Source organism: Akebia trifoliata, chromosome 3, assembly GCF_017979445.1.
Source record: "Akebia trifoliata isolate Shusen 1 chromosome 3, ASM1797944v1, whole genome shotgun sequence".
In the NCBI taxonomy this organism is placed as follows: Eukaryota; Viridiplantae; Streptophyta; class Magnoliopsida; order Ranunculales; family Lardizabalaceae; genus Akebia; species Akebia trifoliata.
The window spans coordinates 52,447,537-52,469,945 of NC_141377.1; the positions used below are offsets into that span (position 1 = coordinate 52,447,537).

General features: G+C 33.2%; 2 protein-coding genes across 2 annotated transcripts; both read right to left on the bottom strand.

Annotated features, from left to right (window-relative positions):
- Positions 1–3,993: 3,993 nt before the first annotated feature.
- Positions 3,994–14,997, bottom strand: LOC147407883 (1-deoxy-D-xylulose-5-phosphate synthase 2, chloroplastic-like). Its single transcript, XM_086436655.1, has 9 exons — positions 9,174–14,997; positions 8,802–8,925; positions 8,041–8,100; positions 7,838–7,910; positions 7,498–7,559; positions 5,046–5,095; positions 4,842–4,928; positions 4,470–4,754; positions 3,994–4,381 (listed from the first exon to the last, which is right to left on the bottom strand). Exons 7-9 carry the CDS (start codon positions 4,869–4,871, stop codon positions 4,235–4,237), a joined length of 462 nt encoding a protein of 153 aa, XP_086292781.1. The 5' UTR covers positions 4,872–4,928; positions 5,046–5,095; positions 7,498–7,559; positions 7,838–7,910; positions 8,041–8,100; positions 8,802–8,925; positions 9,174–14,997; the 3' UTR covers positions 3,994–4,234.
- Positions 14,998–17,068: 2,071 nt separating this feature from the next.
- Positions 17,069–22,362, bottom strand: LOC147407884 (potassium transporter 5-like). Its single transcript, XM_086432865.1, has 7 exons — positions 22,131–22,362; positions 21,830–22,055; positions 20,454–20,702; positions 19,455–19,766; positions 19,202–19,369; positions 18,866–19,120; positions 17,069–18,033 (listed from the first exon to the last, which is right to left on the bottom strand). The coding sequence occupies exons 1-7, from the start codon at positions 22,287–22,289 to the stop codon at positions 17,120–17,122; spliced, it is 2,283 nt and encodes a 760-aa protein (XP_086288991.1). The 5' UTR covers positions 22,290–22,362; the 3' UTR covers positions 17,069–17,119.
- Between the last annotated feature and the right edge of the window lie 47 nt (positions 22,363–22,409).

Consider the following 22,409-nt stretch of genomic DNA (forward strand, 5'->3'; position numbering starts at 1 on the left):
TTTCATTAATAAGACTACAGTTAAGGAGTATGCCATCAATTTTTAAAGGTAGGATTATCTTAAATATTCACCAAAACATGGAGGAGTTATATCTAAAATAAATGACAATTTGGATTTTTAAAAAGAGCTACCCATTGACACCCAAAATGTTACCACACCCCAATTACAGATTAAACACACTCTTCAAACGTTACTATGGCCTGATTCAAATTATCCAAGAATTCACATTGCTTGCAATTGTTCAAATTAAGTGTTTTTACAGTTTAAAAGCACTCCCTCTATGTCCCAGTCTCGTCTCGTCTCTCTCTCTCTCTCTCTCTCTCTAATGGAGTAGCGTCTTATTTATAAGGTTTTGCTAGGCTGGTCACCTCGACTGGTCTGATGTTTTTTTTTTTGTTGAATGAAATGTTATTTATAAAAAAAAAAAATAATAATAAAAAGAGGGGCGAAGACATCCACAGAGGCGATTGGGGCAAAGGTTGAGGTCTCATTGGAAATCTTAATCAATAAAAATCTGAAGTAAAACCTTAATCTTCCATCTTAAAATTTCGATCGTTCGTTATCCAAAAAAAAACCCTAATCCGAAGGAGACGTCTTGAATTCTTCAATGGCATTGGAGTAAAAGTGAAATCTCATTAAAACCCTAACCTTCATCTTCTCTCTAATTCTCTCCATTATTATTTTTTAACCCTAACCTATTTTTGATACAGCTCTCTATTTTACTAGATTTATTCGTACTTGTTACGTTAGTCTGTTTTAATTGAATCACTTTTTTCACTGTAATCCTGAATAAAAATTTGGAGTATAAGTTTTCGATTTCTGATTCTCTATTGCGTTTTTTAATTCTGAAATAATGTAAAATCTCGTTTATCTGATTTGATTTAGCGATTCTTTGATTTTGTTATATGCAATTTGATTTGAATTCTAAAGAAATGGGGAAATTTCCTAATCTAGGTCTGTGGTTTATTCTTCAATTTAGGGTTATTTTAGTTTGCTCTACGATCCATATTGGTTAGTTTGGATTTTTAGTTCCTCTTTTTCTTTTTCAGATGCAAGTATTTGTTAAAAATGGCGAAGTTTCCGATTCGAGACGGCTGGTTTATCAATGGAACGTTCTCTTCGTCTGTTGTTCTTTCTGGTTCTCCTTATGGCTACTGCCACCGCTGAGCTGCCGAATTGAAATTTGAGATGCCCCTAAGATATAAAACTAATGAGAATTCCCCTGACCATGGTCTTTTCTTGTATATTAATATAAAAAAAAAAATTATAGTTGACAACAAAAACTTGATTTTTTTCTTCCAATATAAATCATTTTCAATTTATTAGATGATATCGATGATGATAGTGATTATGTCCTGATCCTCACCATCGCCATCATCATATCATTATCATTCATCATCAATGTCTTTGTGATCACGATCATGATTATTATCATCATAACCACTACCACCATCATCATCATCATCATCCATATCACCAAATAATAATCTTCATATCATAATCATTGTAAGGGCTATTATAATCATATTCATTGTCATTGACATCATAATCATTAGAATTATGATTATGATCATCATCATTATCACCAATACTATCATTGTGGTCTTCATTGTCATCGTCATCTTAAAGGATTGAAGTTGATTAGGTTTCATTAATATGACCAAGGTCAAGGAGTATGTTATCAATTTTTAAAAGTTGGGTTATCTCAAATATTCACCAAAACACCGAGGGGTACATCTAAAATAATTATTATTTGGGTTTTTAAATTATAAGAAAGGGTAATTTAAGTATTTTCTTTTAAATAAAAGAGAGATTTACCGGACACCTATTTGTTGCAATATTATCACAAAAACTCCTTTACTTATCAAGTTTGTTACTAAACAAACTATACTTTATGAATAAGGTTATCTTTAATGAGAATTTAATTGTTACAAAGTGTCGTTGGCTCACATGGATTATCAAATTGGAAATCCAATTCCACAACATTCTAGATTTTATGAAAAAACTTAAATTCAAAAGAAAAAAATTCAAAGAAAAATCTTTTTTGAACTTCATCGAAAGAGTTAAAAATAGATGGCTATCGAACTCCTAAAATGTAAAATTAAAATCTAATGGTAAAAATTAACTTTAAAAAAAAAAAATTACTTTTCCAAAATCGTTATAATTTTGTCTTTTATAATCTTGTAGTACTCCAAGGTTTGTTGGGTAACAAACTTGGGGTTTGTTTGATAAGTGAGTTTACCATGAGAGTTGGAAATTCAAGTGTTTAACTTTTTTATGTTCAACTTTTAAAGTTGGTAGTGAATGTTAATTATAATTTTTGTGTTTGGTTACTTAAAAGAATTCACTTTAGAGTTATTTAAAGCTCCAACTCCATTGAGAGATAGGAGGAATTTTTTTTTTTTTTTCTAAATCCAACTTTTTAATTGAGGTTGAAGATAAATTATTGTTATTTTTAATTTTTAAAATTTTAATCAGTTAATTTTATTTTATTTATTAAGTATTAATTATTTTTTTGATAGTTACAAAAAATTAGTAATATAAGCTTTATCATCATTATTATTATGATTATTATTTCATTATTTTATTTTTATTATCTTTTCTTTTCTTATTAATGATAAAATAATAATACATGTTTTATTAATATTATTATTATTAATTATTGTTATTCTTTTATTTTATCATTACTATAATAAAATAGTAATATAAATTATTATTATTATTATTTAATTTTTATTTATTATGATTTATGTTATTTTGACATTATCATAAAAATAAATAAAATTATAAATAAATAAAAAAAATAGATGAGAACGAGAGTTGCCAACTTTCACTTCTTAGGATGAAAGTTAAAATACTTCAATTTTAAGAAGTTGGAGAGTTGAGCTTTCCAAACATATAATCTTTGGCAATTTGCGAGGGTTGCTAATTCTTATGTTCAACTTTCTCTTGTCAAACACACCTTTGATAAAGTTAGGTTTGGTGGGTAAAAAACTTCGTAAGGTTCCCTTGGAGTTCTGGAACTCCAAGGTAGGGTGTCAATAGGTTGATTCCACTTCGGTTCCTGAGGAACTTTGAATTATAACCACTATATTTAATCTGGTTCCGATTTCAAAATTAATGGAATTGGAACCGAAACAACCAATAAATATGAGTGTCCATCGGTTCTAGTCCTCAAGAATCGATTGAGAAAAAAAAAATTCAAATCATTATAATTTTTTTTTCTTTCAAAAAATTAACATATTAACTACAAAATTATTAACTTTGTTATAGTTTGTTATATTAAAGATACAAATTAATGGTTTTTTCATTTGTTTTTTATCTTTGTTAAAAGTAATAATTTTTTAGAAGATATGGCTCATTTTAAGCTCCGATAGATAATTTATATGAAAAATTGAAGAGTTTTACATAAAGTGCATTAATTTTGATATTAGAGAATTACTTAAATGATCTATAGTATGAAAAAAATGATAAAATAAATCGATTTCTGATGGATACCCATTGGTTAGAATCTAACGATTCAAGTGCCTATCGGTTCCATTTCATTTTAGACCTCGCTCTAGTTGGTTCCACTAAAAAGGGAATTAGAACAGGATTTTTTCGATTGGAGTTCCAATTCAATTTTAATTAAATGCATACCCATTGGTGACACCCCTACAGTCTAGGGTAGTTTTTTTAAAATAAAAATGCAACAGTTCACCATGTGGGAAAAAAAAAGGTTATAAATAGATGGTCGAAGACTTTTGAATTTTGTAAAATTTGACGGACCATCTTGTCAAGCTAGACCATCAAATTTTGCGATGTAGAATACACCTTTAGACAGCTTCGAGCCGTCAAATGAAGTGCTGAATTCATTGCTGAAAACTGACAAATGCACTGAAAAACAGAAACTATTTGCACCCCAACTTTTACGTATTACGTCCCATTTCTTAAATTATTTACCACCCTAATTAAAGATTAAAACACAGTGAAAAAAAAATTAGAGCTGCTACTTGCACCCCAACTTTTACTTATTGCATCTCATTTCTTAGATTATTTACCACAACCTAATTAATGATTAAAACACACCATCAAACATTACAAAACTTCAACTGTGATCTACAATCAAGTCATTACTCAACATTACACAGCATTAGAGATGTTACAAATATAAGTTTACAATACTTACAGCAACCAATCTCAAAAAGTTACAAATATAAGAAAATGGAAATGATCTCGCTTTCCATGTTTTTGCTCATTTGAACTGTACAGCTTGTTTGGGCCACCCTATAAGAGACAATGTTGTCCAAGAAATATGCCTTGAAGACAGCCCTGCCTCTTCAACTTGATCTTTGGGCGATCCATTTTCAACGTATCTGCCTGGAACCATCATTGCTCTTAACTGCATAGAAGTACCAAATAGAATCAGAATTGAGACCAAAAAGAAAAAAAATATTCTAAGCCTGAAAAATTGAAGGAAAAAAGATTACCTTTAGGGGTCCATCTAGAAGACCATTTAAGCTTAAGAAGTGAGATATATGAGACCCAAAACCTCCAATGGAACCTTCCTCCACTGTAATTAGGATCTCATGTTCTTTAGCTAATCTTCTGATGAGCTCTGCATCCAAAGGTTTGCAGAACCGAGCATCTGTGACCGTCACATCAATATTGCAGGATTTAAGCATGTTTGCAGCTTCCATACATTGCTGAACTACAGAATCAATCCAAAGAATTGCAACTATGTTGCCTTCCATCAAGATTCTTCCCTTACCAATCTGTTGAAACAATAAATAAGTAAAAGATGGTTTTAAGGTTGATATTTATAATCTTAATAAGGTCTAAAATTTTCACATCTTTTGTACCTTTTTGAGGAGGAACTGCTTGGTAGACATAGAAGATGTTGTAGGTTATCTTCTGAGGCTATCTCAACTGAATTCGTGTAGTGAACCCTGCAGTCATGTTGGTCCAAAATTATACTTTGGACGTTATAAATCAGATCTGACCCATTATTTCTTCTATCTCACTGACCCATTATTACAAATTTGGGTTCGAATAGAGAATCTCACCTGACCCGTTCTGTTGATATAAACAGATACAATTTTCCAATGAAGATCACCTGCAAATTCAAATTATAAATGGAGAGTTTAATGCACCTGATCATATATGTTAATAACATAAGATGCATTGGAAGACATTCCAAACTATAACGCGAACAAGATGTTAGCGTATAGTGACACACACACACCCCTACACACTCATACACTAACCCCACCCACACACCAGCACACCACACCCACCCACACACACACTGTGTGAGCACGTTTATACAGACCGATTTAGAAGGAAATTTTAGAAAATCCCTTGGAGTTGAGAGGACTGATTTAACATTTATATCTTGAGTAGTTAACCACCTGGTAGAATACAGTACTACAAAGCACAAACAACAGCTAAACCAGTAAGAAGAATGCTACTGAAAACTGAAGCAACAAAGGAGTGGAGTACATATCTTTAAGTTGGATGCTCTTCTGTTTTCTGAACTGGCAAATAAGATGAGACATGTGGCCAATACCTATATATGTTCGGGGTAGGTAGAATGAACTCTAGTTCAATCTGGGTATTCAATCATGCCGCCACAATTGAACACCCAATTAAGTAAGATGAGACATGTAGCCAATACCCATATGAAATGCCTAAAAAGTGAATGTGAACCCAATTAATGGTAAAATAAAAAGAATTCAATAACAAGTAACCAATTGGTAAATAATGGGGAACTAAAATTCTTAACAAATGGATCAAAATTAAAAACAAGTAATGGTTAAATAAAACATTCAATAAGACTTGAAAAGTGGTTCTTCATCTTCATACCTAAAAAGTGAATGTGAACCCAAGTATGTGTTATTTAGACTTGCAAACTTTACAAACTTGGCACTATGATAGAAGTAAATCAAAAGCATCACTATCTTGGTAATTGAACAACACAAGAGATGGGCAGTATGTACCTTAACAGGTTTAGTCTGCGAGGACCCAAAATAGAACATCAAAGGTTGCTCAAATTAATAGGAGATAGAGATTTGTTTCTTTCCCTACGCTAATATTTGAACTATAGTAGATGCTCCAAAAGGAAAAGTGTATGAGAAGCTCAACATGTTGTAACAAGAAGGCCCAGATAAATAATCCCCAAAGGGTCTCTACATTTCCCCCCACAATTGACATAGGTTGCATGCCTCTCATTAACCTTCCAGAATGTAGGTTTAAGAATTATTGACCTCTTCAACTCTTTCTTCTTCTTTTTTGTTAGGCGACCTCTTCAAGTCTTTCAATAACAAAAGACTTAGCTTTGGACATAGTGGAATGGAAGAACAAGATTATGTTTAGTGGTCTATTATTTATGTGGTTTAGTGGCTTGGTTTTGTTTTGTTTCCTTTGTTGGTCTCCTTGACCCTTTTTCATTGCAATTTTACTTATCAAACAACAACAATAATGGTATTGCCTAATAATTAGAAAAAATGTAACATTGGTAATCCCAATGGTGTGCCTAGGTGAAGCTTAGATCACACTTGTGTACACTTGACTGATCTCATATTTTTATACAGAAAAGCCTCCTAATCAGGCACCACTTCTTTATACCTTTATCAATGGCCTTATATCTTCCAAAAAACTCGGTGCACTCACCTTACTCACATAGCATCACTGATAATTTTTTCTATAGGACTAACTAATGAAGTCCCAAGTAAAATTAACTTAAGAGCTAAAATGAAATCTTGCTCAACCTTTTGTCAAGAAGCCAACACTTCACTAAGGGTTCTTGCATTAAGTAGTTCATTTACTAGGAATATATGCATGTAATACAGACAATGGTATTTTATGGAAGGTCAAACTGTCCCCACAACATGCATACTCATCCCCAATTATTGTAACAAACAACTGTTGTTTTGTTGTCATCATCGTCATCAAAGCCTTATCCCAAAATTTAGGATCTATAAGCGATTCTTGTTCCTCCATTCAATTATTTATAGGTCTATTCACAAGGAATTTTGGTGTTTACTTTTTGAGGATTTTATTTACGGATGGGAGTCTGCATATCATTACTTAATAAAATTAAAATTAAAATTAAAAAATGAAGCCAAACAAAAGAATGGCATCAAGGGCATGGTTTCTCAAGAAATGCTTGCAATATTCATGTTCATCCCATTTTGAAGAAAAAAAAAAGGAGATGATCGGCTAAAATTAAAAATTAGTGAATATTTTATAATGAAATTTTCACTTGTTGCTAAAGCATGAAGTGGCAAAAATCTTGAACAAGATAGATATCTATAATATAAAAGTGGAATAATAAAAGAAGATTAAGATACCCCCAATAAAGAAACATTTGTGAAGTAAACTATGTCAATTGTGGAATGATATATGCACTACAATTAGAGGAAACCTAATGAAGAATGCATGAACTTATCACCAAGAGTGAAGACCCATTCAGGTTTCTAAATAAGTAATTGATAAATAGCATACAACTTCACTCACCAACTCTGAGGTGAGTGTTGACACTTGCATATCGAGCTGTTCCAGTGAGATTTTTGTTTTCCCTATAAGGAAAGACCATATGAGCCCCTCACAACAAGTACTCAAAAAAGAAAAAACTGTAAGTACTGTGGCACGAATGATATATAATTCTCAAAAAAAACAAAAAAACAAAAAAACTGTAAGTACTGTGACATATTTGTTGGATAGCAGCAATTCACAACACAAAGCAAACGATATCCCATCCTATTCCTTGAACAACTCAATTTAATAAAGGTTGAGCAAACCACGTGCAATAGCACATAGAACTCATATAAAGATTAGAGGATTCAAACATGTCTACCCCTGCATGCTTTGAAATTAAGGACTCGAATAACAGATGGTGGCATTGTTGATGATCCATCTGTTTCGGCAAGCTGGAGATCAAAACACAATCTGGAGTCAGGATACCATCAAGTATATTTAACTAGAAGAAAAACACAGTAACCAAATGTGGAAAAGACAAGGTTTGATTAAAAGAAAAGAAAAAAGTATTTCAATAATTACCTACTCTAAAAATTCTGAAAGATTTTTGTCAGATAAGTTGATACCTAAAATACAAGGTACCTGCATGATCAGTAAAAGATTTATAAACTACAAATTTGTTGCAGAAAAAACAGGTAGCACCCTGAAATATTGATGAAACATCAAGCAAAACTTTTACTACTTTTTAAGGAATAGCCATCCAACTTTGGCTCCAAAAAACACGGTTGAACAAAGATAGCTAGGTTAAAAATCCCCTCGTTGCTCAAGGGTTAGGAAAAATCCTCATGTGAAGGAGATCTCATGATCAAGCAAAAAAAAAGGACTGTAACTACTGTGGCATGTTTGTTGGACAACAGTCATTCACAACACATAGAGCAAACGATATCTCATCCTATTCCTTGAACAACTCAATTTAATGATTTGGCATGGATATAGTATGCCTTACCCCATTGGCTAAGTAACTAGAATATCATTTAGCCATTAATATCTATCTTGATTCTTGGGCCATATCATCATAGAAACTACTAAATTGACGCTTGTTATTGATCTCTTATAATAAAGAAGCCCTATAATTAGACTTCTAGAAGACAAACTAAAATAGATACTATTCTAAACAAATTGGGCAATGCTAAAATCATATTACAGTTGAGTTTTCACAGAAAAATTTCCATTGATAAAAAGTATGAGATGAAAATTGATGCCATTCTTGGGGTAATGTTGTGATGTCCAAACCTGAGCTCTATATCCTCCATTTTCTGCATTTGTGTGTTATTTAGACATACCTTTCCACTTTAAGGTGAATGAACCACCAAGGGATGAATTGGATTCATTCTCCATATCAGGACTGCCAGCATTTTGAACATTATATCACTTAATAGTCACAAATGCTAGCATTGAACAGTCCAACTGCAAATATAAGCAACGGAAGCACACAAGTTATTTCTACTTATACTAGAAAGGCAAAACAAGAGTAACAAATATAAGCAACGGAAGCTCACAAGTTATTTCTACTTATACTAGAAAGGCAAAACAAGAGTAACTTCAATCTAGGACAATGATAACAAATAATAGAAGAACGAAGAAATGTCATACAAGGACAATATATTAACATTAATTGCCATAATATCCATGCCGTCAAACAAGGCTGAACTGACCTCAACTTTGTAGAACTTATAGCATAATCGAGAGCTATCCAAGGAAAGCTTGGTTTCAAAAATTTCTGCAATGGTTGAACTGGGCTTTCCATTGACACTCGGATCAAACCCTCCAACGGATATCAATTCTCCATAAGAATCTGACTCTTCAATTCCAACAAATGCTATAGGTACTCCTCCATTCAACATTACCCAAGTATATGAATTAGTTATAAATCAAAATGTTGATAGAAATACACAATCCAACAACACTTGATCATTATAACCCAAATAGGGAAAGGATGTAAGCCATACATAAAAGGAGGTATTCTCCCAAGCTAAAATGTTGGAATTAAAAAATTTGTAGAACAACATGGATTAAAAAGACGAAGCATCATGAAACAAGCTACCACTGCGAACCTGGAGAGCTAAAAAAACCAAAGGATTTCTGTAAACTAGAACGTTGACTCGCTTAATTTGTTTGAAAAAAATAATTTGATTAACAGATCTTTTTAACTCTAAAATTATGCTAATTTACATACAACTAATCTATCAACAAATTTGTCTTGGTCTTTACACTTATATTGAGTCTCTTATAAAAGCATGAGGAAACATGCTTAGAACCATGAGGAAACATGGTCCTAAACCCAAGTTGATCCAAAACCAACTTTAGATGAATTTGTTACTGATTTGGGCCAACAAGTAAAGAGAAAATCCACTCTAAACTTTCATGACTTAAAACGTGATGTAACAATTTGAGTTTAGAACTATGAGGAAACTTGGTCTTAAACCCAAGTTGATTGAAAACCAACTTGAACCAAGGGTTAGTCATCAAGAATAAGCCACTATTTTGAGTATTAAAAAGGCTCCCAACCCACAATTTAGATTATAGAAAATACAAGCTATGTGATTTCAACTTGGTTTTTCAAAGAAAGACACAGTCTTCTACTCTTAAAAATCTAAGCTCTGTCATTCAAAATCCTAAAATTAATTGGAATTTTCCACAACGAAGATGCAAAATAGTCTCAATCTTCAACTTAAAAATTTGCAAGTAGTCTGAAGTCACAACAGTCGGCAGGAAAACAAAAGTAGTGTTTTAATCAACCCCCAAAGATTTTCTCATAATTCTCGAATAGAAACAACTTTCCAACAAATAGTCAAGATCGTTATAGCCAAAAAATTAAGTAAAGTACACCTAAAAGAGAATTATGAGATTATCAGTGAATTTGATAAACCCAAGAAACAATGGAAAAATCTACAAAATGAGGATGGAAATCATAGAAACCCTAGTTTTTTTATTATTATTATTATTTTAAGGTCAAAAAGCAGACCCAGACCAGCTACAACCTAAGGAAGAGGAAACCTCTTTGATCATGAGAAGCAAGATAAAGTCCCACAACCAAACAAATTTGGATTTTTAAAATTTGGGTCAGGCCCGACAATTTTTTCATCAAACTTTGCAATTTTCACGTAGTGCCATTATGGATTTTTTACTATATAAATTCATTTTTTTTTTTACTATTACAATTATTTTACTATGTACATAAAGAGATTTACCGTTTAGGGTTTAGGATGAGATAGTTCTTACTATTAAGCTAGACAAAGCCCCAAGTATACCTGAGGATCAGAGCCATGGATCTCATCAGGATAGTGTATTTGTTTTTATTCTAAAATTTTCTAACTAACTAAAACACACTGGAACATGTGTAAAAATCCAAGTCGTTAATTGGGGAAACATCTTGAAGTTGGCATTCCAGATCACGGGAGTAGTTTATGGTGATTTAGGCACATCACCCATGTATGCACTCAATATTGCTTAATGGTGTACAGCACATCGATGATATCTTGGGAGTATTGTCTCTTATCTTTTACAACCCCACTTTCATCACTTTCATCAAATATGTTTTCATCGTTTTATTAGCTAATGACAATGGTGATGGAGAGTTTCTCTTCTCTTCTAGCCAAAATCTACCGTAATATAATTACAAAACTGTTATTGACACATTAAATTTTACTTATTACACCCCAATTGAAAAAATGAAAAGTGAAGTGAATACCCAATTCTAAAACACGACAAATATTCAGGAGACTATTGTTATAACAAACATAATAGTATATCCCATTTTTATTTCTTTTGTCTTGATATCTCTAAATGATGAAGCAGTTAACATAGAGACGTGCCTATGTCTCTCTAAACTCAATTTTATCAATGATGGTCTATACGTTGACTGCACATGTTCTCCCTCATTAAGATCCAAAAATCTTTGATGTAATTATTCAGAGTATTTCTCTCTTGTTTTCTGGGATCTTCGAGGCAACCAAATCAATTGATATTTGGAGGGAAACAATGGATGAGTTCTTATCAGTTGATATTTGGAGGGAAACAATGGATGAGTTCTTTTACCCCTTGTTCCCATCACAAGATAATGGATCAAAGATCCTACCTCACAAGTGATGAGGTAGTTCTTGACTTTTCCTTTCAAAGAGTCAAGGAGGAACTTCTATTCTAATTCCAATGGATTTACTCCATTACCTTGCTGAAAAGAAATTATAAAACAAAATTTTTAAATGGAATCTTGCCAAAGTTAGAAGGCAGAGAAGAAATATCCAATAATTTTTTTTAGTGTTTGGAGCAAATTTGGCTGAGTTTCTCCTTACAAATTATTCATCTCTTTTTTTTCTCCCTTACTCTAGACACAAACCTTGGTGTGTCAAAAGCATTGTACAATAACACCATCATTTAGAGATATTGAGATAAAGGCTACAAAAGGAATAAAAATGGGAGATGAAGTTGACAAAAGGAATAATACAATAACACCATCATTTAGAGATATTGAGATAAAGGCTACAAAAGGAATAAAAATGGGAGATGAAGTTGACAAAAGGAATAAAAATGGAATTCACTATTATGTTTGTTATAACAATGGTAACCAGTATATATGTCATGTTTGGGAATTTGGGCATTCACTTATTTTATTTGTTTTTAATTGTGGTGTAATAAGTAAAAGTTGAGGTGCCAATAACAACTCTCTAACTATATTGGGATAGATTTTGGGAGAAAGAGAAGAGAGACTCACCATCACCATTGTCATTGGCCAATCAAACAGTGAAAGTATATTTGATCAAAGTGACGAAAGTGAGACTATAAAAATTGAAAGAAAATACACCCATGATACCATCGTTGTGTATACTGGTGACATATCTAAATCATCGTAAATTACTCCCATGTGTTTTGTCTGGCACTCATAAAGCTACAACGTGTTTCATCTTATATGGGCAAAAATGTTTGGAATGGGGTGATTTTTTGTGAGGATGATCTCTATGGTGAGGAGATCATCCTTGCCAAAAATCAGCCCATTATGAAACTTCTAGCCCCATGTCTACAAGTTGAAAAATTTTAGACCGTCCAATTTTTATAAATCACTTTTGATGAGGTTAGAAGTTTTGGAATGGAAGGATTTTTTCGCAAGGATGATCCTCTCACCACAGAGATCATCCTCACAAAAAATCAGCCCATACCTTTTTAACCATATAAGACAAAAACATTGTAGCTTTATGAGTAGTTTTATGTTTCTACGGAAACCAACCAATTATATATATATATATAATTGGAGTGTATTAAGTAAAAGTTAAGGTGCCAATAACATCTCTCCGGAGAAAGAGAGGAGAGTTTCTTTGCCTTTATTTCAGGTTCTTTAGCTTCTTCTTGATGTTGTTCTTCAATCATACACCTCATCCACCATTGAAATACGTCTTTCTTCAATCACTCCATCCGCCATTGACGAACTTCTTTAGCTTCTCTTCTCTTATATATAAGCTCTAAAGCTAACAATTCGAGTAGAAAAAGAAATCACAATTCGAAAACAGAAAAGGTGTGTGAAGAAGAGAAAAAGAGTGATTTATTTTATTTTATTTTATAAGAAGGTACAATCTTGTTGGCTTGTTGGTTGGAGTTTAATACGGCCAAACCAAACCGTTTTCTTCCCAAACCTCTCCCCCTTTCAGTTTTGTTGTTTGATGACTTTTGACCGGGCCTTCTCATATACTAATTGGAAATTATCTTGATCCAAGCCATCGAGCTCACCTTTTGGTGTACAAAAACATGATCATCCACAGGGTTGTAGAGGACAAAATTCTATTAATTTTGACAAATTTTTTTTTATTATTTTTCATCTTTAAATTTTAATTCTAAATTTGGGAGTTCCGGGGAAGTTTGGTAGCCGTCCATTCTCAAAACCTTGGATCAAGCCCTAATTTTTTTTTTTTTCATGAAATCTAGAGGGATGTATTGTTGGATTGAGCTTAGTATCAGTTATGAGTTAAAATCTTAATAATTTAGTAAGAAATATGTTTTTCTAAGAATTGGTAGTTTCCAAAAGTAAAAAATTCTCAACACCCAGGTTGAGACTTCAAATTTGTTTGTTTTTATTTTATTTTAAGTTATATTAAGGCACCGTCCCCTTGTACATAAAAGATATAAAAAAATGAAAATAAAATTAAGAAAACAACTCTTAAATCCCACCCACATTGCAGGACTACAAAAATAATTAAAATAAATTTTGTTATTTTCATATAATTTCTTCTTTCTCAAGTTTTCAACTCACCTCACTTACCCTATGACTACCATCTCTCTCTCTCACACACACAATCTCCCTTTATAAACACCTTAACAATTTAGTTTCCAAGTATGAGTAGGGCATTCTTATTTTTTTAATAAGAAAATGCTGAAATAACATTGAAATTCAAATCGTTTCACACATTGTTGATTGTTTACGAAATCATAGATGCTTTTCATCGAGATATGATTAAAAAGTATTATGGTCATGTGTGCACCTCCATGTCAGAAATGTGTGAAACAATGTGAATTTGTATGTCACTCCAGCAAGACTCTTTGATGTAGTAAGGTGTCCTATGTGGCATGTGTTGGTTGGAATTTTAAAATGAATAATGATAAACTAATTATAAAAGTTAAGGGTGGCAATCTTAACACTGTCATGAACATGACACGAAAAAAAAAATACAAAATTAGTGGGTTTGGGTCAAGCCTAATTGGGTTTGTATCATAATAGTGTCAACCCATTTAACACGATTATTAAAAGGGTCGGGTCTAGGTTAAGGACATCAACTTATATTGATAAATTTAATTATTTTATCATTAACATGTCATTTTAAATCACAAAAAACAGGAGGTATCTCAAATATGAACAATTATTAAATGATTTTTTGAATTACTCATTTGTTTGCTAGAATTTCTTAGAACTTTTTCATTATACATATTTTCAAATTTTATAAAATATTAAAGGTGTTTTAAGATTCTTTCTTTCAAATAATTACTCGTTTTATCATCACTTTAATTTGTGGTGATAACAGTTTTAGTGATGAAATTCATATTTTGTTTTGTGATACTTAATTATGTTGGTAGATATTGGTTTATGATTGTGTGAATGTATTTTTAGTAATGGTATTTTATTTTATTTTATTTTTTAAGTGAAAATGGATCATATTTTTTCCAATCAAAATTAGAATTTTGTTAAATAGGTTACACTGGTTTGGTCAAGTTACCTAAATGATAAATGTGTCGGGTTTAGATTTAAGTTTTTGACATAATTATTAAATGGGTCGGACTTGGGTTTGGTATGACCCTACCCAATGCATTGTCTCTCCTAACCATCAAACCGTTTTCTCTCTAGGTCGCCATCATGGAGTTGATTCATCTAGGTCTTCTCATCTACTCTAAATTAGGTAAGTATACATTAGAAGGTTTCTCTGGAAACCCCAACTTTTACTTATTAAAAATAAAAAATGAACGATTGAGAATAAGTAAAAGTTGGGGTGCCAATAGAAGTTTTTTTTTTTTTTTGTTAGATTTCTATTTTTTTTTTTTGGATTTTGAATTTTATATGAGCCTAATAATTCTATATAACCACTGAAATTGTTTGAATCGAGTGTATAACATTTACTAATGTTGAGATTATAATTTAAGCCAAACTTTTCTAATGTTTGAAGAATGTTTTAATTTTAACTCTGGTGTGATAAATAATTTAAGGAACTAGTGTATAATAAGTAAAGGTTAAGGTGCCAATAAAAATTTTAGTAAATTATTTATATGATGAGAATGGGCGATTTTTAATTCAATATTTATAAATAGTTTATTTCAAATAAAAATATCTACCTAGTATAGGATGAGATGACTCATGACTCCCACGACTCAACTGGGTAACACGGTTAGCAAAGGACCGACCAGGAAAAGGGATTAAAAGGATTAAAGTGAAGGGTATTTGAATTTTTAAAAAGAAAATGCTGAAATGTCTAATATACCCCCCAACGCATTTTAAGAAAGAAGATCACTTTATGATTGTGCGAGGAAGCAAGGCATGAGAAGCGTGGATCGTATTCCTCCAGCATGACTCGCATTCCACTGGCATGAGAAGCATCGCTCGCATTCCTCCAGATTCTAAGAAGAAATAACGGCATGGCATACAGCTTGTTACCTTGTTGGAGCTTGAAACATGATGCGTTCAGTTTAATACAAATATTTGAGATAAAAGCTTTGGGATGAGGACTCGAAATCAGATTGATTTTCCAGCAATTTTGTAGATCGAGCTCTTCTCCTCCGATGTTCAAAACTACGTACTTTTATTTATTTATGGGTAAGCTGGACTTGTCCAAAACTACCCTTGATGTTTGTAACAGTAAAGAAAATGATGGGTTACCTTCCTTACTCTCGGAGAAGCGTCAAATCACTATTTAAAAAGTTTTTAGAGGTTAACACAAGATTTTTTTTACATATTACATGGGATTTGATCAGATCTGGGACAGCTTTGGTGTAGAGTTGTGTGGTTTTATGGAGAAATTGGGGGAGGGGTATGAGATTTTGATGGGTTTTGAGAGGGAGATGACATTGGAGATGGGTTTGTGAGGTTTTATTGTATGTGAAAAGCAGAGTTCACATAGGGGAGTTATATTATCTCGTCTTGTGCAGAGGAGACATGGGAGAAGAAATGATATAAATACATTTATTTGTGAAGCCAATAGGAAACTTACTCAATCTTCCTTGCATTTAAAAGCAAACACAAATGAATATTTTGTCTCAGTTTTTATTTCTATGGAAAATGCTGGAATTTCCAAGTGCTGCAAATGCAATCATAATTAAATTTGTATTATATTCGACTTACTGCTAAACAAACTAAAAGCTAACATAAATTTGTAATTATTTTTCAGTTAAGGGGTAAAAACTAAACTAAACATGGTGTTCTCCATCCAATAATAAACAGAAATTAAATTGATGTTACCTAGAAAGATGCTTGTACTCTGGGCTATTCTCAAAATACTCTCACTCTCTTCGCCAGGAATAAACAGAAGATTAGAAGGGATGGGAAAAAAAAAAAAAAAGGGAACTCCAAAGCACCTTTCAAACGGTAGTGCTGGTAGATGCCATCAATGTCCAAGCCTCTCAGCTTCGCAAAGGAATTGAAGCTCCCTCAGCATGTGGGGAAGCAAGGAAATATGTTAGTTATGATGAGTTGGTGATCCACATTGTATGTGCGTGCATTGTATGCTTGCACGCATGTGTGGAAAAATACAGTGATGGTGGGGGAAGACACCTACCTAGAAGTTCATGAGTTTTTGGGGCTGCAAAATGAAAAATATATTCACCAGCTATCATAATTTAACTAACCATTAAAGGTTTTAGTGTCCAATACAGTGTTTTCAGACGTTGAGACATGACGCAAGGACCTTTGAATATTATTGGATGGAGAAACTTAGGACATTTTCAATGCTTATGCTGTTTACGACATTTGAGTATCTTCTTGACAAAAACCTTATGATGGAACAAGGTAATAACTAATAAGTTCAAAAAATGGAACTCAATAAATAAATTAACAAATATATGGTCATTTCCTTAACTACATCGAACCGTTAAACTTTAAAAGAATCATAAAATATAATTTAAACCTAATTGAATTCTATAGTTCGTAAGTCATCCCCACTTTCAAAAGACGCTTATGAGGAATGGTAAACACCTCTTCATGTTGCCTTATGCACCTCTTCAGAAAGTTATAGGCGTAGTTTATCATCACTCTCTTCCCCAAACTAGATCCCATGGAAGCAACAACCTCATTCTCACCCATTAGATGTGTAACACCACCATTTTTGCATTCACTTTCAATTAATTCCACTTGTGTTTCAATCTCTTCTTCTTTCATTCTTGTTGTTATTGTTGGAGCACTTTCTGTTAGTCTTCTACCTTCTATTGGTCCAAACTTGATCAAATCCCCTCTTATAAACTCCTTCAATTTTCCCACCAACATCTCCTCGAACGATACTTGCTCCTTTCGCTCATCCTTATACCCATACCTAATGACGCATCGAAAGATGGCTAATTCATGAGGTTCAACCCGTCGGAACAAGAACCGCTCCTCAGCTGGGACTTTGCTTATAGGAAGCGACTTTACAGAGACAAAAACAAGGACTGAGTGCAGCGCCGGGACATTGGCAACATAGTGAGTGAAGATTGGGGAGATGCCATGGACGAGTTTAGAGTGGAATAGAGCAAGCCCAGGAAGACGTCGAATATTTGGATCTCTTGCAATTTCCTTGAGTTTCTCAATCGCAACCTTGTTCTCAAGGTTGTACATATACTTATTGCGGTCCACGTAATGCCATGTGTACATGACTCCCATGAGGACAGCTGCAAAAGCTAACGGGAGGTATCCACCATCAATGAACTTGTAGAGGACTGAGGTCAAGAAGAGTAGCTCAATGAGGTAGATTGTTGCAACGTAAGTGATAATCAGGAAAATATTGGTTTTCCATATCATGACCATCACTAGGATAAGTAATGCTGATGTGAGTGTCATAACAAACACCACAGCAATCCCTACAAATAAAAAAGAAAAAAGAGAAAGAGTGTGAGAGAGATTTTCTATGAAATGACTGTAGACATGAAGAAAGAAAACTAAAAAAACAAAACTAGCACATAAATAACAGAAAGGTGATGAAGCATTAACTCAAAATAGATAGAGTGTCTTTACATGGTGGCTCTAAGACAGTTAACAGTAGACAGAAAATTTCAACATATTATGATATAAAATTTAAATCCAATCAAATCAGTTTTTGTTTTTGAGTCCAACCTAGTTAGGATATTTTTAGTAAACAAGGACAAAAAACAAATCCATGATATAATGTGCCCTAATAATTCTGAATAAATAATTTAAGGATTAATTATTTAAATTAATTGGTAGAAAAAAACTGGAAACAGAACCAATAGGTCCAATATTCATCAACATATGATGTCCTTTGAATTTGAGAGTAGTTTTTTAATGTTCTTTTAGCTAAATACACCATTCATATAGCGAAATGTAAAAAATATGAATGGCAAACCAAGGATTTCTGCTCCAGTTCTAGGTCCACCAATTTTGCACAATGATCAGAAATTGTAGGATCCAGAACTGAAACCATCACATTGATACCCCTGATTTGAATGTAAATCCATTTAAGCGAGAAAGCTTCTTTCCTCTAGAACTTTTAAAATCATCGCAAATCAATATTGACTAATATTGTATTGTATTTTACTTGATAATTTTTTAGTTTACCAGATTCATGTAAAAAAACATAGTCTCTATACTAATCTTAAATCATAAAGGACATCCAGCAAGTTAGAGCTCAAAACTTCAAATAAAATGAAATTTTAAGATTTTAGGATTCTATACCATAAGCATTGCCAATCTGTAATGTGTTCTTGAAACCGAGTGTTACCCCTATGCAAGCCAACATAAGTAGGTAGTTGATCTCAGGTACATAGACTTGCCCCATGTATTTGGTTGAGGTGTGCACAACTTTCACCCGTGGGAAGCATCCGAGAGCAAGAGACTGTTGGACGATGGAGAAAGAAGCTGAGATCAATGACTGACTGGCGATGATTGCAGCCAACACCGCCACCACAAACATCGGCCAATACATTGGGCCTACACCATAGGAACACGATAAGAGCGCAATAAACTGAAATGTTTTCTTAATCTAGGCCAAGGTTGGGCTGGTAATGTTACCTGGAACTGACTTGTAGAAGGCATTGGCACTATCAAGATTGTGCTTACAGAGATAAGATGCTTGACCGGTATAAGCCAAGACAATGGAGGGGAAGACAAGGGTGCATGTGCTGAGCTGAATGGAGCGAACATTGAAGTGACCCAGATCCGCAAACAGAGCTTCCGAACCTGTTTTTATCAATATTTCAGTAAGAACTACATATCATCAAATAAATATGAAAAAAAAAAAAAGTTGTAAAACAAAGACGAGTACCTGTTAGGCAAAGAACCACGCCCCCTAGAGAAATCCAAGCATCCTTCTTGTTCCTCATGAAATAATGCACAATGTACATGGGATTAATGGCCTTGATTACACTAGGATCATGTCTCACAAAGTTGTAGAAACCAATTGTACTGATGAAGATGAACCAAATTGTGAGGATTGGAGCAAAGAAATAGCCTACTTTATCTGTACCAAACCTCTGAACTTGGAATAAAATTATCAAGATCACCACTGATATCCACATGATCATTGTTTCGGTGAGTGAGCTGGTAGCTTCCCTGATACCACCTACCGCAGATAATACTACATCGAAAAAATACAATATGAATTGTGGTTAAATATAAAATGGGTGCACATCTAATCACATATCTTGATGATCAATATTCTTAAGCTAATATTAATTAGAATTTTAATTTAGGAAATATAAATCATTTAGATCAATTTAAGATCATAGTTTCCATATTCGCCAAGAGGACCGGAGACCCAATGTAAAAAAAAAAAAAAAAAAGAATTCAAAATGAGTCCGATGTGACGATTAATATAATTCACACATTGGCGGTGAGGGTGACCACTAATAAGCACAATCAGATAGTCTCTGTCATCCATCAAAAAAATCAATTTAAGGGAATTATTCAATTTAATCAATTGCTAATTCATTCTTCAACAGATCACGTAATTGTGGGAGGATGATAGATAATATTAAAATAGTAGGAAGAGAAATATTAGAAATATGCATTGTATCTTTGCTTTAAGATTATGCTCAATTAGAAAGACTAGAGTTGATTTGAGTTAATTGTATTTCCATGTGATGGACTCGTTTGAGTCTATTATAAACCCAACAGGGCTACTATAATCATCGCCAACAAAGTCGGATAATGTCCAGATAACCAAATCTTCTATTATTGAAAGTGTGCTTGTATTTGCTTATACTATCTCAATCTAGAATGTGAAAAACATATCGAACTTTTCATTCATCTATCAAGGGCATACCTGATATGGATGGGGTGAGGATGCCATCTCCTATGACCATGGATGTGCCTAGCATGGTCATGAACAATAGGAGATACTTTGCACATTGACTTTTCTCTAGGATTGACTTGACCATGGAAGCTCGATGCAGACGGCGGTTGGGTGCATTCAATCGATAATTCAATACATCTTTGTCTTCGGGTTGCTCATTCAATTTGAGACTAACCTTGGCGTAGCGACATATAAGAGAGTATAAAGCAAATGTCCCTCCTGCAAATAAGTTTTAACAGTTTTGAAAGTTAAAGAGTCGCATATTTAACAAAATGCATTTAAGGCTGTCAATGGATTGGATCAAACCCAAATTCTAATTTGTTTCTAATCCCTTGAGTTCAGATTGGATTTAATAACCTATTCATATCGGTCTAAGATCAACCATGTCCTGCTCCAATCCAATAAAATGTGACAATTAATTATCTTACTTATGTTACATATTTTATCTAATCATGTGAAGTTTATTTAAGTTTTGTATATGAAATCTGATCTGATCTGGACCCAATCTGATTGTTATCAGTCTTATTATATCGATTCCAGATCCGATGCCAATCCTATCCTTATTGGATTGGATAGATCCAATCCAACGACCTTTGAACTTAAGGTCATGGTGAAAGAAACTTTGATAGAAACATGGTTTTCCAATCAAATGTGTAATGGCAAACATACATTTAAGTTTCGGCCTGTCCTAGCCTAGCGTAACCATTAGATGGGCGGGTTCGGACTAAGATCTTCAGATCCATTCATGAATCAGTCCGAACACGACACATAGGGTATAGATCTACCCATGAATATTTGGAGGGCCACTCGGGTTTCCAACATTGAAACTAACCAAAATCTTCATGAATCTCTAATAGCGCGCTTCAAATTTGAGAGAGAGAAGTAACTCCAAGCTCCAAAATTTTAGAGAGAAAAGTAAGGAGCTATCATGCCACATATAATTATAGAAAACTGCTATTAACACCCTACATTTACTTATTACACTCCAATTTCTTAAATTTTTTAATACAATCACGCCACATATAATTATAGAAAGCTGCTATTGACACCCTTACTTTTACTTATCACACTCCAATTTCTTAAATTATTTAAGACACCTTTATAAATCAAAACTTCTCAAATTAACAAACAATAACTGTTTAGGATTAGCTTGTGTAAAATCTTAAACAAAAAAACGGAAATCTAGTTTAAAAAAATAGGAACTGAAGAGCTTCTATTGGCACCCAACCCCTTACTTATTCTAAATCATTCATTGATTTCCGTCCTTTTTAATTGGGGTTTGGGGTGTGATAAGTAAGAGTTGGAGTGCCAATATCGCAATTGGAAGAAATAGAAGAGAGACTCACCATCACCATTGTCATTGGCTGATAATACGATGAAAACGTATTTGATCAAAGTGATGAAAGTGAGACTGTAAAAAATCAGAGACAAGATACCCAAGATATCATCGTTGTGCTGTATACCATTAGGGAATATTCCAGGGAGTGTATACAGTGGTGACGTGCCTATATCACCATAAACTACTCCCACGCTCTGGAACGCCAATTTCAAGATGCTTCTCCAATCAACGCCCTGGATTTTTCCACATGTTTAGTTTTCAAACCAAGAATTCTATTATAATGAAATAGTTACACTGAAAATTTAAACCTGATGAGATCCATAGCTCTGGTTGTCAGGTATCCTTGCGGCTTCGATGTCAAACGAATCGAATCGAACAAATTTCGATTTATTCTTGACCTTTATTTCAGTTTCTTTAGCTTCTCGATCATGTTCTTGTATTTCTTCATCGATCACACTATCCGCCATTGAATAATAACTTCTTAAAATTCTTTTCTCTTCGTTCCAGAGTTAATCTTCACCATTATAAAGAAAGGAGGAATACTAGTCCGACTGTTAATCTATTACCTATTATAACAACAATACCCT